General features: G+C 40.7%; 1 protein-coding gene across 2 annotated transcripts in view; it reads right to left on the reverse strand.

Moving 5' to 3' along the window:
- PRKAR2A (protein kinase cAMP-dependent type II regulatory subunit alpha) overlaps positions 1 to 18,556 on the reverse strand; it is an 80,960-nt gene that overhangs the window by 42,130 nt on the left and 20,274 nt on the right. For both annotated transcript variants that reach the window (XR_014560618.1, XM_083724913.1), the window contains exon 2: positions 12,494 to 12,529. Coding sequence is in view for 1 of the 2 variants with exons in the window: in XM_083724913.1 (XP_083581039.1) it covers positions 12,494 to 12,529 (36 nt within the window). In the remaining variant the exon portion in view is untranslated. The remainder of the gene's footprint in view (positions 1 to 12,493; positions 12,530 to 18,556) is intronic.

Genomic DNA, 18,556 nt, shown 5'->3' on the forward strand with positions numbered 1-18,556 from the left:
CACATTTGAGGGTAACAAGTAAGTATGATGTATACACTAGTTGTCGTTTGGCCCCCACCAATCTCACTGAAATGCTGTGCAAAAGTTAATTAAGGTAAAGGTAAAGGGACCCCTGACCATTAGGTCCAGTCATGGCCGACTCTGGGGTTGCGGCGCTCATCTTGCTTAATTGGCTGAGGGAGCCGGCGTACAGCTTCCAGGTCATGTGGCCAGCATGACTAAGCCGCTTCTGGTGAACCAGAGCAGCGCACAGAAACGCCGTTTACCTTCCCGCCGGAGCGGTACCTATTGATCTACTTGAACTTTAACGTGCTTTCGAACCGCTAGGTTGGCAGGAGCTGGGACCGAACAACGGGAGCTCACCCCGTCACGGGGATTCGAACCACAACCTTCTGATCGGCAAGTCCTAGGCTCTGTGGTTTAACCCACAGCGCTACCCGCATCTCACAAAAGTTAATTACATGCAGGCAAATATGCAAGTTCCAAGCTGCTCTTTAGTTCATGAACCTGTCAATGGGGGCCCTCACAACTGAAAGAGTTAACCACTCACAATTTGCAGTTACTTTTCCAAGTAGGTATTAGAACAAGATGCAGCTTTAAAATTGTCAGAGGAAGAGTTGTTCCTTTGTGAAGATTCCCAAGCTGTTAATCTATTACAGCCTGAAAACAAGCGCTTGCTATAGCTCAGCTAAACATCCATTTGTCTTTCAAACTGGAGCAGGTCACAGTGTACCATCTGATCCAGCCCATTTCTGCTAAACTCTACAGAAGTAATTGTGAAAAGGAGCACCCCCCCCCAAATGGGTGCATAGGACAACACGGATCAACGGGGGTGACTGGGTAGCAGGAAGAGCTCTCTTTAATTATTATTAACCTCTGTATGGTTATATACATAATCTACATACTAAAAACTGAAATGCTTTTGTTTGTTCCTCCGTAACTGTCATAAATCTTTGCTTAGGTTACCATGACATTTAGAGCGGCCCTGGCAAGCCAGTGACAGGTACAATAATACACTGCTTTTATTCTTTGAATGCATACCAACTGCTAGTCGAGATATAAATTTGTTTCAGTCTTATGTATGTGAAAACCAACTGACTCATCACATGCCTTTCTGGAATGAAAGGTCATCTTATCGCTGCAACAGGATTGCCTACAGTATAGTGAGTGTATCCACATTTACATAACCTTGGCCTTAACAATGGAAAAGAATGTCAGTATACCAATATGTGAAGCAGAAATTACAGTGGTACCTCGGGTTACATACGCTTCAGGTTACATACGCTTCAGGTTACAGATTCCACTAACCCAGAAATAGTGCTTCAGGTTAAGAACTTTGCTTCAGGTTGAGAACAGAAATCGTGCTCCAGCAGGGCGGCAGCAGCAGGAGGCCCCATTAGCTAAAATGGTGCTTCAGGTTAAGAACAGTTTCAGGTTAAGTACGGACCTCCGGAACGAATTAAGTACTTAACTCGAGGTACCACTGTATTCTGATTTGTGAACAGCTAAACTTGAATTTGACATGCAAAACAAACCATTCTTACACTTGATGAAGGATCTTCCTACAGGTGTACAGGTCCAAATCTATAGACATACCTCTGGAGCCCTAACTAGGCACATTCTATCTGCTCCCCAAAATAAACACATTAGGCAACCCAGGACACATTGCAGCTTCAGGCATCAGCAGTGTCAGGGAGCCTAAGTATGAACTCTATACTCAGACAAAATATCATCAACACTCCAACTTATATACAGGACACCACTGACTGTCTGAAGAAACTACAATATATACTATTGTATATTATTTGTACTTCTACCCCACCCTACACCAAATGGGTTCAAGGGCAGATTATAAAAGCAGTACAATAAATCAGAAATAACTACAAAACAACCAATGACAAAGCAGCATCACAGAAACAGCAATGAAGGAGGAAAGCCATCCACTTAAGTAAAGACAAAGAACAGTATTAAGAAGAGGTAGATGGAGAAACATCCAGGTCTCCCCACAATTCAGGAACTATTCTTATGGTGAGTGGAGTACCTGTGCATACTGTGAGCTGATCTGTGTATAATACTAAGCTAAACCATGACTTAGCATACATACATAATGACTCCAAGTGAAGAGATTGCAGCTGCTGCGCTCTTCCCCTAGCTCTCCTGCTGCAAGCTAAGCCATGGTTTGGTTTGGGCCAGGGTGACCCACGACGTTTTGATCCAGAGGCAAAATGTCCCACTGCAGTTTGCCAGGGGCGTGAGGCTCTGCAAAGGCTTCCCCTCAAGGAAAACCCTTGTGAAGCTTCTGGAACACCTTCCTCTTGCCAACAGTTGGTGAGAGTGAGGCATTCTTCAGAGCTTTGGCACTGGTCTCTCTCCACCTCTAGGCCACAGAAGTGGTGGGGTGGGTGGGACACCCGTGGAGCACCACTTCTTGCATTTCCACCACCTGAGGTCTGAGCTCCTACTGGTGCCATCCTAACCTGAATTTGCCTGTGCATCTTCTCTGCTTCCCCTCAGATGACCCAATGAAGCAGCTTTATTCCAGTAGGTCCTATATAAGGAGGATAGTATGAAAGGAGGGGGGTGAGGGAGAAGGCAATGTACATGAGTATTCTCCTGTAGCTTAAACCCAAATCCAAGATGACAGGACGTTGTTTGGGGGGGGGGGGCTTGTTGAAGGTCATCTACATTTTGAAACTAACTTTAAGAAGCCCCTGAAGTTCCTTGCATTGTTTAAGCCAGGTTACAAAGGTAATAAAACACAATACTATATGCAATTATACAATGTTCCTTGATCGTCACACTTTGCCAAACAATATACTGCTAGAGTTGGCCAATCAAGGAGCACACAACAGTGGCTGGCAGAATTATGTTTTCTTCTAGACAAGACTTTCATCCAGCCATCTTTTGCTTAAACATCTCACTGGCCAGGCCGGAATGCAGATGTTGACAAGAGTCCCGAGTGTTCAGCCATAATATTCAACATCAAGTGTTGTTCAAAGCTGCCCACTCTACCAATACCAACTTTTTGATTTATGTAGTTAATGCTTCACTTCAAAAGACATTAGCACTTGATGAAGTATCCTAATGCTATAAAGAAAGACCACATGTGCTCTCTAGAAGTTCAAGTTGAACAATAAGGCCATCATACCTGAGCAAACACAGGGGAAATGTCACGTCTCAGTCCACTTCATTTAAAATGCACAATTAACCTTTTGTTCAAGAAATGCCGGAAGCAAGTTCTCTTCATCATGTAGCTATGTAACTAAGAAATTTTGCAGGGCAATTATTAATGGCTTCAACCCTTTCTTCATGAAGAAAATACCCAAGTACCATTTGACAGTTTTTAGTCTACTAACCCACTAGGCTGATTTTTGCAAGCTTACTATAATAAAACTATGTTTATTGGATCCTAAGCCTAAAATCTGTTCTCTTACAAGACTGTATGTACTATGCATTCTAGCACAGTTGTCTAAGATACTGACAAGTCTATTATTTCTATACAAAAACAGGAGCTATTTTCCCTTTATGCTACTACTACTCCAATTCACTAACAATATCATGGTAAGGATACAAAAGTAGCATATGGAGAACTGTGAAGAGCCTTGCATCCTTTGGTGTGAGGGGCAGAGAACATAACCCTTTTCGATAATTATAGCTGCTTCCTTTATTTCTTTACAAGTCAGTGGAAAGATGAAATACGTAAGTTTGAAACGGTGGGCAGCTGCTGCACAGCATGGGCAGTCTCTGCACTGCCTTGAGACCAACAGGCCTAAACAAAGCACATGCAACCTCTGTGTGCAGGAGAGTAGGTGGGGAACTACTCAACACTACAAAGCAGTGGGCTCAAAGCCTGTTGCTTCAGCTGTGTAATGCAGATGAAGAAAGAACTCTTTGAGATCTGTGCCCATTACAACATATGCAACAGATCTGGACTACGGAGCAATGTGTAAAGACCCTCAGATTTTTGTTAAAATTTCAAGAACGGGGGATTATTCAACATTTGTGGTAAAAGCTGCACCCTGATTGCCTTCAACAAAATATTTGCTGAAAGGTCTAGAAAAACTATTTCTACAAACAGCAATTACCTTAAGAAGGCTCCATTGCAATCTTATATTGACTGCATTGGGTGGATGTACCTTTAGAAAACTGAAACTGGTTAAGCATCGATGGGTTGGCTCTTTGCTACGAAGGGCCACTGGCTACAGTGGAAAGTCAATCAAGTCCCAAGGGAAAGGCTAGACCATGGGTAGGCAAACTAAGGCCCAGGGGCTGGATCCAGCCCAATCGCCTTCTAAATCCAGCCCGTGGACAGTCCGGGAATCAGTGTGTTTCTACATGAGTAGAATGTGTCCTTTTATTTAAAATGCACCTCTGGGTGATTTGTGGGGCATAGGAATTTGTTCTTTTTTTTTTTTTCAAAATACAGTCTGGCCTCCCACAAGGTCTGAGGGACAGTGGACCGGCCCCCTGCTGAAAAAGTTTGCTGACCCCTGGGCTAGATCAAGGGGAGCATGTGCTGTTAGGTGCTTTCAGGCAGCTCCCAACACTACCGTCCCATGCAGTGTTTTTTGTTAGGAAGACTATGTGGACAAGACTGGTATATGCACTAAACATTGGTTAGCCAGGTGAAATTCTGCTATGGACCCACCCACAGACCAAAGGTTCTCCCCTCTCAGTGGTAAATGATTTCAAGATCTACCACAGGACATTTCGCGCTCTGAGGAGAAAGTAAGCTTACTTGGAAAATCTTTGGAAATTTAAATAGGTTTGCCAAAATGAAAATGAGGGAAAGGTTATTCAAGGAAGTAGATGATTCATTACTTATTATAAAGGATGTTTTGTTTTAATTATGTAAATGTCATACTTTTATCTTGAATTTAGTAATTTCAAATAATGCTTATAGATAGATTTGTAATTTCCAGAGATTATAAAAATTTTGTTTCACATTCTAGTAAAGTGGGTTAGATAAATGTATTAATATCACTAAACAGATGAAGAATATAATCATTTTTATCAATAAGTAAAACATATTGAACTATATAATGCACTTAATATGTCAGTACTACATATACTTAAATATGCTATGTTACTACTAACAGCATTTGGGGCATGTGCAACAGGAGAGCCGCAGAGACCACATCTTGCCCCAGGCCCCACGTTCCTCTCTGTGACGCTGCCGGCATATGCAAGGAAATTCACTGTTGAGCAAAAACATTTACGGTAAGTTGTCCCTTGGATCAAAGGTTAGAACAAAAATGGTCTCAATAGCAATTTTAACAGCTTTAAAGATTACCTTAGACTAAAGACAGCATAGAAGACTGAAGAAATCCACAATGTACTGACTCCCCCAAAGTACTGGTTTCATATGCTTAACATTCATTCTGACTTAGGTCAGCACTGAATGCAAACAATGGCAGGATTCTTCAGTTAGCCTAAAATATAGATTTAGTCTAGGCAGAAATTCTGGCTCAACTTAACTCCCTTGCTTTTAGGACACCAGCACACCTTGTTTAATTCAATTATGTCCCAATTTAGTGTTTCTGAATTAATCTTTGTTCCAGCAATGCATACAATCAGGTTCAAAAACACTCTGTTCCCTTGAACTATTTTTAAAATAGTGTGCATCTGAAAATAGACTTTACCATAAGTAAGTGTGATAGTTTGGGGCAATGAAGTAGTTAACATCAATTTTTAGCAGGAAAATGAGAAAAATAAAAGCTACATAGATATTCACAAGAACTAGTAGTGCAATGTTTCATCTCCACCAGATTTATGCAAATACAGTGTGACCACACTTAGAATACTGTGACATTTCTGCCCCACATCTAAAAAATATATTGTACAGCTGGAAATTGTTCAGAAAATTTCAATGAAAATTATCAGGAGGCTGCAGCTACTCCTGTATGATGAAAAGTCTTGTTGTGTGGACTTTTCAATTTTCCATTTGTGTCCTATCTTTCTAGATTGTCAGCCTGAAGGCAGGGGTTGTATTTTTTGTGACTTTCATGCTGCTCTGAAAGTCTTTTTTGGCTGAAAATATTTATGTAAAAAATCATAAGAAAATTAGCTGGCCCAGACATAGCAAGCAGTATTCAACTACTGCATCTTGTCAATGCAAGGATTTTGCTTGCGAAATGGGTGTATGTGCACTCTCCCCTAATCTGCTCTAAAGAGTTGGGGGAACCCTTAGGACAGTTTTTGGGACACAAAGGGGGGAGAGGAAGGAGAGGAGACGGGGAATATGTTTCATTGTACAAGAGCAAATCCTTGCACTGATGGAACTAGAGTCTTATAGTTATATGTTGATTTCTCCCACCCTGTCCAAGACAACCCTGAAGATTTTCTCAAATACAATAAGTTACCCTTCATTCTAATACTTCTATTAATTGTTAGCTTAAATAAGGAAATACAAATTGTGGGGGTATGTAGCCACAGGTATTGCTATTGCTGTACAGTATTATTGCATCTTTGCAAACACAGAACTGCAAAGTTTACCTGAAACAGACTGCAAAGATGGAAATCTCTTTTAAAAGAAGAAGTCAATTTAAGTACCAAAGAGGAATACATTAAATCAATTTATCTTCCTTGAGTTGTGCCCTATTTTACCTTTACTGTGCTGCGGGGGGGGGGGGGGGTTCATGTTTTTAGAAGACACAGATTAAAAGATAATATGATGTTTTACTGCATGTTTAACAAAAGGCAAGCATCTTTGTAAGAAAGTGAAACGATCCTAATCCTAAACACTATTGACGAAAGGCAGCCAAATTAGGCGTTCAAATCCCAGAAAGCAATTAACTTGACAGCTGAGGTCTTCTTACACAGCAGGGAGACACGCACAAAAAACTGAGGGAGGTTTCTGAAATTTCTAAGCATTGCAAGAAGAAGAAAAGGCGCTGTGCCTTCGTGACTGCTGGCAGCCTACCCAGCCTAAAGATTGTCTGATAATTATGCTATATACAAGACATGCAAATACAGCAAGGATGGAGAGCGTTTACCTTATGAAAGCATACAACATAAAAAGAGTTCACATTCTGGTGCCAAACTCATTATAATGCTACACTAGTTCCGTTTAAACCAGTGTCATGTTGAATAGATATATAAAAACAATATTTGATTCCCTCCTCCTCTTTCTTTTTTCCTTTCTCTTTTTGTGATGGAACTCCTATTTGGGGACTTCCCTGGCTTTTTTTCTGGCCCATGTAGGACCAGTCTGGATAGTTAGTCTTGGTGAAGACTTGACATTTTCATCTGCCAAAAAAGTTTTTGATTTGAGTTTCCATTGAAATGAGGCTGTATTTTAATGTTGTATTTTAATCTTGTTTTCAAGTTGTATTTTAATCAATTGTTTTTATATCGAGTGTTAGCCGCCCTGAGCCCGGTCTTGACTGGGGAGGGTGAGGTATAAATAAAATTTATTATTATTATTATTATTATTATTCTACAACTTGTCTTGATGGTGTCACAAAATGAACTTTTAAGGCTGAAAAGAGAAGCCAGCTCAACCAGGATAGTACCAGTATTGGTCATGTAATGACCCTGACCTTGCTTCGACATAGCTACTTGACACTTTAATAAAATGTTCCAGTTCCATTTGGGAAATGAAAACTTGGAAAGCAAGCAACCAGTTCATTCTGAACTATGTGTATGCTTAATATCCTGTATCTGAAACCTGTTCTGCCCCCTCCCCCATACTTGTGCCATTTTGCAGACTGTCTACTGGACCCTCATACTTTTCTCAGCTTAAATGTTAATAAGGCCTCATCTACACATGCAGCAGAGTAAGTTGACCCAGAATAGTACCAATTTAGATGGCAGATGGGAAAATGACAGTGCTGAATGCTTTCCCATGTAGAACAGTCCCTGCAAATAAAAACCTAGCATATTTGGAGGAGGGATGATAGCCTAACCATTACCTTCTATGCTATTACTATTTGTTTTTTGTTTGTTTGTTTTTACATAAGTAAAAAGTGAGCTTTCCCCATCTGGCATGATACAAGCCCATTCTTACAACTCAGAATTTTTTCAACTCTTTCAGCTACATATGTAGGATATGCCTTCATTTGTTATTAGGCAGAAATGTAATTACCCATTTCTGATGCATGCTACAGTTCCCTGTTGTTTGCTGGCACTTACTGACCTAGAGGCACAGATAACTGATCCTGTTATAAAATGTAGGAGAAGTGTTGTTTTAAAGAGAAAGAGGCAGGAGCAGTACTTAGCTGGAGTTACTTCAGGCTAAAAGCCCGATTCTGAACCCAGATTTTATTAAAATATCTGCCAATGTTGTTTACATACTTTTCTAAAAAGGGCTTCATGCCCTTTAGAAAGAGGAACCCAGAATTTGCCTGGGGAAAACAGAATGCCCTTTTCAAGCACTTGTTCCCAGCAGCTTGTAATTGTTTATAGCAGTCTTCTGGTGTCTGGTAGCAGGCACCAGGTTGGGGGAAGCTGGTTTAGGGGTATGTCCAAGCGGGCTTGATAGCAAAAACTGTTTCTCACAAACTTAACAGCTTATACAGCCATTAAGTGACAGTGCCAGCCCGTACAATTACAATGGGGGATAAAATATTGAACTTTGGCAGCTTCAGCCAAATTGTTCTCTCTGAATTATCCTAGCACCATGCCTCAATAAGAGCTTGATTGTCCAAGAGCAAGGACAAAAAAAATCTTACCATGTGTGAAGAATGCTGCTGACTGTGATTTCTGCATGTTAATATTGAACACCTTTACAGGGTTATTCTAAAGTGTACAAGAAGTGCTTTGAACTCTCAAAATTCTTATGCAAATGCTAAGCATTACTAATACTACTAGGGTGTATGGGGTATTAAAGGAGGGGTAGTACCTTTGGTGAGGAACACATTGTGCTCCTTCAGGGGTAGCTTGCCCATCTTTGGTCCCCACCCTGCACTCCACTCTCACCTGTGGCTCCTAAAAGCTGCCAGCATACGACAGCAGCCACACCTCATGAAACGGCTTTGATGGCTGGCTAAACAACCAGGTGAGGGTAGCCAATGGGTCTCAAGCCCTCAGTGAGTTAGGGACTTCCCTTGGATGCGAAGACAGACTCTGGCCAATTGAGTGGATAAGATCAATAGTGGGTCCAACAGTCAAGAAGGCAGTTACTGCACATGCTGTAGAGGGAAATGAGGGGCAGACAGGGCTCATCAACCTGGGAAGGTAGCTCTTCTGGGAGAAGGAAAACTTTAGCCTCCACTGCCTTGTGGCTATACTCATTCACAAGAAAGTCTTCAAAAGTAAACTCTGAGGAAAAATCCATACCCACTGCCATGCAGGACAGCTGCGGGGCCGGGGGGGGGGGCTAAGGAGCAAACCCTAAAAAAATCTGAAGTGGAGTCCCTGGGATCTCATACACCACCTTCTGGCAACTCCTGCAGCCAAGCTGGTGCCAAAAGTATCGCTCTGCTTTCCTCTGGAACACAGTAGTAAGGCCAAGAGGGGGCAGATCTTGTTATCTGGGCAGCCCAGGACCTCCATACACACTGCCCAGGCTTGTGCCCCAGAGAGGTCACTTTAGTGCTGCTAATGGAGCAATAGCAACATGGGAAACCACAGTTAAAAGAGTTACTGGTCTCTGCAACCATAACAGGTGCTGTGATTCTCCAGCGCTTTAACAATGTAACATACAAAATCATAAAGAAATATGGCAAACTAATCCAACTACAACTAATATAAGGTTAAATCATGATATACATAAAAAGTTAAACAAAACCAGAAGATACTGTAAAATCTTAAATAATGCTTTGAGATTGACAGAAGTAATAAATATAATTAAACTTTAACTTTGGAATATTTATATATCTATAGCATCACCTAGTGGTATAAGAGGTGTTATTTTTTCCATAGGTGAGCCTAGTTTACCAAAGAAGAGAGGATTAGCAAAGTTATGTCAACCATATAAGACAAAGAATTGGTGACATAAGATTACATTGTTCAGCTATACTCATAAAATCTATAAAGTCAACTCATTCTGCAGTGAATTTGTCTTTTTTAATTTGTCTGTGTGCAGGTCTCGATTTGTCAATTTTCCAAATACTTTTTCAAAATTGTTTATGGCAGTCAAATATGAACATTTACTTACTTTCTCTCTTGTGAGAAACATAATGAAGCCAATAACTACAGTCCACTGCTTCTGGAAATGTGAGTAAAATAGAGGTTTCCTGCACCTTCTAAAGAATCTGGGGCATAGATGGTATCTGAAGAACTGTATGTTGAATGTTCCTACATCAGAACTCCTTGCTTGGGGGAGGGGAAGCCTGCCTGGGAACAGGCTCAGAGTCAACCATTCCGTTTAACTTATGTGTTCAAATCTTTCTATTCAAATAATATTCATCAACTGCATTTCTGAAGATTCCTAGATTTTAAATGTTCAATATAACTGAGTATTCTAAGCAAATTTATGTTTCGCTAGGCCACTGTGAATCTAACAGTTAAAAGCATTCCAAACACTCACATCCACTATCACAGATAAGAGATTAAAATAGTTTAGAGGACAGGTTTCGCCGCATAAAACTTGGTGTAAAAGTTTTATCACTTATAGCAATACAAACAACAGCTGTAGTAAAAGAAATTCAAGGCTGCAGAGTGTGGTTTATCTTGGAACATGATCATAGTAATCCCATGAAACCAAGACCATCCACTCACTGCAGCTTAGATCCGAAGAGACAGGCTTGTGAAAAGCCAATCCAGGATGCTTATACAAATAAGGGTTTCTATTCTGCATGCTAAATGTTAACTACATGCTATTAACTGCACTAAATCCCTGTACAGACACACGTATGCCATATTGGGAACAGCAGAGCTGCCTTACTGCATGTTCCCTACTGACTGTGTCTTCCATGCTTTGGGACGGAAGGTCTGAAACAGGGAGCTTGCTCTACACAAGTACAGTTTAGAACCCTGATTGCACACATCACTGCAGACAGTCCCCCTCCCCATAAAGGCATGGCCACTTTGGGGGTGGGGAGAGAGCCAGCAAAGACATGAAGGCAGAAGGACACTATAACAGCAAGCATCACCTGTTCTTTGTGTCACATGATGGTGAACATTAGTGCAGGCAGCAATGATGGACTCCAGATATTTAACTCCCCCAAACCCAAAGATAAGCAATAGGCATTGAAAAGCCACTACCTAGGGGAGACCAGCACATTTCTACAATGAAGGAAGTCCGCATAGTACCTACTCTCTTGGGAGTTGGACATCCCTGCTATACACCATGAAGTAGTCTGGATAGGGCTTCCAAACACTTTTCTAGAGCACATATAAGACATTCAGAGTAAATGACCAATAATCAACTGAATTGGTGTTATATGAGTGTTGTTCCATGACATAATTTTAGACTGCCTTTTGAACGGTTCAGATCTATTGGATCGGGCCTTTTTTGTTTTTACATTTCATTTATGTATGTAAAGTGCTTCAGTAGCATTCTGCCCTGAAAGACAGCACAAATATTATTTTTTTAGATAATTAGGTAGATACAAGCCTATTTTGCTGGCATTCCATCATGGTTTCAACAGCCCTCACTGAGCTATACTGAGGGAAGCTAGGCAGCAAGCAATTTCTCAGCGGCATTGTAAGATGCTAGTTTCCATGTCTGCTAGTCCATACAGCCATTCAACTCAGCCCTCTCAAGGACACTCCGCTGCTTCATAACATTAACTATCCCCCTCCAAGAGCTCAGTGACATATTGCAAAAAATATGCTACTTTTAATTCTATTTTGAATTGATTTTTTTAATTAAAAAAAGCAAAGTATAAAAGCCAACTAACAGACTCCCTGATCAAAACCTCCAAGTCGCAAGCACTCCAGAGTTCATCTGCCCTGCTATCTGCACTCACAGAATATTTAACATTTTTACAAGGAGCTCATATTCTAGTTGGTCCTTTTCCTTATTCTCCCTCCATGCCACATGATAGCAATTCCTATCAAAACTGTAAGCTGAGCGTCCAGAACAGAGAGTTTGAGTTTTTATAGAAACATGGTACATGCGTATGCTGCCCTTAAGCTGGCAACCTTTTTTCCTAATTTTTACAATGGTTAAAGCTGCCTATTAAAGAGGGAAGAGGGTACAGCTTAGTGATGGAGAACATGCTGTGTATTCTAAAAGGTGCTGTTTAATTCTTTCAGTTTTAAAAAAACTGTCTTGGACAGCACTCTCATAAATTTTGCTTGGTTTGAATGAGAAACATTCAGTATAAAAACCCTTAATTACTTGGATAAATAATGTAAAATACAATATTGGTAGGGTATAAAAATAGAGAGCAACAATACAGCACTACACATATGGTTGTTGCAGTAAGATTGTAAGACATTAAGACCAAGCTATTAAAAATATTACCTTTTTAGGATCACTGCTCTCAAAACATGCCCACAGAATTTGCCAACACAATATAAACATATATGCACACTGAGCTGTTTTTTTAAAACAATTCTTTGACAATTGTTTTGAGTTGCGTTAAAATATGGAAAATCTTACCTGATACTCTTCTGTTGAATCTGTTGATAACAGGAGCTGCAAAAAGAGAGAAAAAAGTCCAATAAGCTAGGAAAAACTTGGTTGCTGAAACTACTAAGAACACAATACCATACTCCAGTGGTTTTCAACCAGTGTGCAGTGACACCCTAAGGTACCTTAAATCAGGCTTCCTCAAATTCGGCCTTCCAGATGTTTTGAGACTACACTTCCCATCACCCTGACCACTGGTCCTGCTAACTAGGGATATTGGGAGTTGTAGGCCAAAAACATCTGGAAGGCAGAGTTTGAGGAAGCCTGCCTTTAAATGGTGGCGAGGGGTGCAGTGATCAACATTGGTCTCTGTCCCTCTTCTTTTCCCTCCCTCCTCTGATGCCCTCTTGCGTCTCTGCCTCCCAAAGGCTTGCACTGCTGTTTATTGCAGCACCCCGGCTATAAGCTCCACAGGCAAATGGTGCCTGGGAGGTACCTCTCTTTGGAGCTGGGGTGGGGGGGAATGGCAGCTCAGAGACATGGGGTGGTAGCAGCAGCTGCCCAGAGGACTCCCAAGGAGAGGAGGCTGAGGGAACACCCCACAAGGGAGGGTGTTTGAAAAAGGGTGAGAGGCTGCCAGCTCTGCAGGCAAGGGGTGACATAATTGGGCTCCTGAATGAGCCCCACAGGGGTGCTGCAGAAAGAATGTTGACTCAAAAAGGTTGAAAACCTCTGCCATGCTCTGAAAATACCATGCTCTGAGAACAGGAAAAGGGAAGGGTGCACAATCCTTTCCCTGTTCACCACTTTCTGCTCAAAACTGAACATCACATATGACTGCTTTTTCTCATGCGGGTATCAAAGCTTTCGTTTCCCTCACAAATACATGAGCAGCTCAGAGAAAAATGCCATGGTGCAGCAGCACAACTGGGTGCCTCCATCTGCACCAGCTGCAACAAAACATGTCTCTCCTGTATCAGTATCTACAGCCGTAGATCTACAGCACTGTAATTCTCCAACAGTTTGACTTCACTCGCAATGGCACATTCCTCTATTGTATCCTGAGACAGACAGATGCCAACAACTAACATGCTTAGATCCCCAAAAGGGAAAAAAGTGCCTAAGGGACTCTTGAGCATAATCATTATTTAATCCATACCCCCTTGATCATTTGTTTTCCTTTTGTCAAGATTTCCGTATGCATAATGGAACTTAAATGCTTTGCAAAGTGCTAGAAGTTATTTTTTGTTAAAAGGTAATCAGATGTGCACACCTGACTCTGCAACAGAAATATGAGAACCTGTTAGTAACTAGGGTTGAAGGCATATTTATCCCTTCCGTTAATTAACACACTAATGGGATGTTCTTTGTAAATTTTGATGTCCGTCTTCTAAACATCCCAATCAATATCCCATACAAGCACATATTAATGGTATTTATAGAAATTCTAATTATAGATTTCAGTTGTTAAAAATGGGCTCTCAGTGAAGTAATTGAACGTATCTGTTATTACATGTTATTCTTCAAATTAGGCATCCAAGCAAGCATTTGATCCTTCCTCAGCATTCTCAGAACTTAATGCCTTGCTTCCATAGCTTCGGAATTTACATTATATATCAGTGGCAAAGAAACCCGTATTTTCAAGAAGACGTGTGCAACAGCTCGCACTTCTTAGTGCAACTGCACTAAAGCTACTACCATCAAGCACAACCTTAAATACTCACAAACCCTCCAACCAATATATAGTGGATGAATGGATGCACAATTTAGAGTGATCCAAAGCTTATAATGGGGCACACTTCCCCAGTTCTTTATTCATTTCTACATATATTGAGTATTCACATGGGGATGATATGTGGTAGACACAACTGGAAGTTTGGGAATTATCTTGGGTGGCTCAAAGCTTATTGTGGGGTCCACACCCTATTTTGTCCCAACTGGGCATTGTGTTATTTGTTACACTGCCCCTTAGTCTCCGCATTTAGAATGATCAGGCTTTGTTGTCTGTTATTATGCATTTATAGGTTGTTCTTATGTAGACTCCTGCTTAAACTCATTTCCCTCAGAAAAGGAAGTCTCTCCTCTGGGCTTGTTGCCTGACATTCTGAATTGCAGCCTGGAAGGCCTGACATTTATTCATTCATTCATTCATTCATTTTTGCTTCACCTCAACCATACAATCTCTTTACCTTAGATTCAACCTTCCTTTAATCCTCCTCCTACAGCTACGTATTTGATCTTTTGCATTTGCTAGCTGTTTGCTCTTCAAGCTGCATTAGCAATAAAGTTGAAGATAAGATCAATGTACTTGAAACAGTGAACTGGATCCAAGTTTAGCTGCCTGGATAGATATACAGTTCAGTATAATGTGTGTTGTAGGAAAGAACATACCATTGTTCATTGGGTGTTACTGGCATGAATGTGTTATACTTGTGAAGTGTCTTGTGCCCCAATGAAGCACTTAACTAAAAACAACATTTCAGTAACTTTTACAAGACACAGCTCTGGAAGTGTGAGTGACAACACAAAGCACCCTCGGTCTTGTACTTCTCTCCTGCTGGTGCTGTCATAAGCAAGTCACTTCTCCTTGCTGCATGGCAGAGTTAGATTTATATAAACCATAACAACACACAAAAATAATTTAAGTGCTGTAGATCTATAACCAATTTTCCTTGCCCAAAATCACATTCAGCATTATTATTTACATATGGTAAGATGTTTTTGTCCTTGCTTTTACTGCAGCACAGTCAGAGGACAATTCAGAGAGGCAAACTACAATCTGACTGAAGCTGCCAAAGCAAATGTTAGCGATACTGTTCTAAATCTTGCATGTTTAACAGAACAAAACCACCACAGAAGATAGTAATGAGGAGAAATGCATGGATCTCATCTCAAGAAGGAAAAGAATAACTATTGACAGATCAAGAAGTGCCAGCTTTCCGGGGGGGGGGGGGTCTGCAATAGCTCAGAAGCAGCCACCACTCTCTTCCCAAGTGGTAGTAAATGAATGTAATAACCTTTTCCACCAGACATATTTAGAGGTATGACTGACTTGCAGAAGCAGTCCCACGTCAAAGAACTGGAGTGCAAAACTGCCATTATGACTGACAGCTCAGAACAACAAACAAGTTAATGAACAGCTATAACCACACTAAGGCCGTTCCGAGAAAATTTTACTCAGCAAAGTGAGCTACGCCTGCTTTCAAAAAAGGGGGGAGGGCAAGCAACTTACAGTATTCCTTAAGAAATTATATTCTATTTTTAAAACTGAATATTATAAGAATAGGAATCAGAAACAAATGGAATATGAATGCACTGAGATATATTTGAGGCTTCACATTCTTAATTCCTCATGCAAATACTTCTAATCTATGCAACCAGGATTTTTCCAAATGACATAGGGTAGTTCAATCCACAGAGCACAAAACTTGACAGCACCTCTGTCAAATCAAATGCCCTCAGTCTTGTGGTTGATGGTAAATGGAGCCAAGTGAAATGGCAATGCTACAAATTTTAAAATGTAATACGGTGGAACCTCAGGTTATGGACGGGATCCGTTCCAGAGACCCGTCCATAACACGGAACTGACGCAAGCTGAAGTGCTGCGTCTGCGCACGTGCACAGTGCGATTTAGCACTTCTGCGCATGCGCAAGTGGCGAAACCCAGAAGTAACCCGTTCCGGCACTTCCAGGTTGCCGCGGGACACAACACAAAAACAAGTAACTTGAAGCTGACGCATCATGAGGTATGACTGTATAGTCCCAGTGGATCAGAGAGAAGATTAATCTAGTCCAGCATCATGCTTCCCATACTGACCAGCTAAATGCCTCCAAAATACCAACAAGCAGGGCAAGAAAGGCTGGAACAGATGTATACCACCTCAACATGGAGGCTACCCAGAGATTTTCATGCCTGCACAGGGATATAAACATGGTTTCCCATTACAGCAGGCATAGGCAAACTCGGGCCTCCAGATGTTTTGGGACTACAACTCCCATCATCCCTGACCACTGGTCCTGTTAGCTAGGGATGATGGGAGTTGTAGTCCCAAAACATCTGGAGGGCCAAGTTGGCCTACACCTGCACTACGGCATACTTGTTTTCGTGATGTCTGTGAACCAACCAGAATTTAGAGGGTAAGTACACATTTGGCTGCCTCTAATATGCCAGCAAATTAAAGTTCGATCAAACATTGAATAAAATAATTGAACTGAAGTACCCAAAGTGAAGAGGGAAGGGATAAGCATAAGGCTCTTTCTCACAGCACCAGATCATTGTTTGACATTGCAATAAATCAAGAATTCAGGTTCAGTTGTACTAAACTAATCATTAAATAAACTAGAAGTCTCTCAATAAATACAATGGCTATTCCTATTATCATTCAAGCCACCTTTTATTTAATATTTAATAAAATAAGGAAAAATTAATAATTTTCCTAATTTTCATTTTAGACATGTAAATTCAAGCGATATTTCTGAAAAGCGGCAACCATTCTATGCATGCTGCTGTTTGTTTCCTTCAAAAACGTTGCTCAAGAACAATACCAAAGGAGGAACTGTGTGAGGAGAATACTAAATTATGGTTGCATGAAGTACATGAATAACACATTTGCAAATCAGCTGGTACTGTCAAATAAGAAAGACAAAACATCTCCACTTTACCATACTGTCAAATTTCCTTAAGTGCTCTTTTACATGAAAACATGCTAAACTGTGAAGCAAAAAAAATTAAACTGCAAATTTATTTCAATACCTACTTTTTATGATATCTAACAGTGCCAACTTTAAAGCAGTCATATTCATTTAACTTTTCTATTACCGTCTTGGGTCTTTGTGTGTGTTTATTTCTTTGTTTTTGGTTCACAAGTAAAACTGGAAAGGAAATCTCTTAAGAATTAGACATTAGTCTGAAAATCCTATCAGGTGATCAAGGAATAAAATGCCACTCTAAGCTGGACAGGGGAGAATTATTTAGCAGGGAATAAAAACACTTCAGTGGCTGTCAGCACTTGATTTCACCATCTTCTGACGTCTTATATACTTCACTTTAGCTAATTCAGGCAAGAAAGGCATGACATGCAGAACAGGCTTTGTCAGTAATCCTCTCACTTGAGAAATGCCTTCTCAAAGCTCAGTGCCACAGTACAAAAAGATTGCTTCATATATGAAGCCTCATATATGCTATTCTGTAGCTGTGGAGAATGGTCAAGGACTGCAGGTAGAATCAGGAATTTGAATATATTTTCAACAAACTGTGCTGCAATTTCTTTCTGACTTCATTCATTTCTTGAACAAGGCTATGTTGCCCACAGTTCTTTTTGTTATTAGCTGTAGTGCTTTATTATGAAGCCATTACATATCCCAAAGTGTGTCACATTTCTCTTAGTGTGGAGATCAATCAACACTCTGCAAAATTACCAGTTTCTTTGCCTCACCATCTCATTGTATCCCCTTTCCTACAGCTATGCAAACACACTAGCCAGAACTACGCCATGGTTTGACTTACATTAAAAACTAACAAACCACAAATTAACTAATGTTTCTTCTTGGTTTACCATTCATGGTTTATTTGGGGGAGACAAACCATGAGCCAAATTTGTTTTGATAATTGAGGGGACTGCCATACTGCATGATGCATCAATAAGTGATAAGAAAGTGAGAGTGAACTATGACTGTCAAGTGATTTCCACATTCCAACAGGATGATAAATGTCCAACTGCACACACTGAAGAGGGTGAGAAAATCTGACAGAGAAGTTAAGCAGCTCCCAGATACCAAATGAACAGTCCAGCCAGTTCACACCATTTCCTTTCAGAACACACAGCTCTGCCAAGAAGAGCAATGAAATCTTGCTGAAGAGCTCTTCCAATCAAGTACAATGTATAAACAATCCATGTTCAGTTTTAAGAACAGCCCACAATATAGACAGAAAAAGACCATTCAAATTAGCAGCCTGCAATTCAGTTGAAGACCTTTGTTGCAGTAATGACAAATGCTTCAATACCAAGCTAAGGTTGCACACAGTACTCAGGGTGAAAGTATCAAGACAACCAAATTCAAGCAGTCCTATTCAGTTCAATGTCATATCCTGTC

This window comes from Podarcis gaigeae, assembly GCF_964106915.1.
Source record: "Podarcis gaigeae genome assembly, chromosome: 2".
Lineage (NCBI taxonomy): Eukaryota > Metazoa > Chordata > Lepidosauria > Squamata > Lacertidae > Podarcis > Podarcis gaigeae.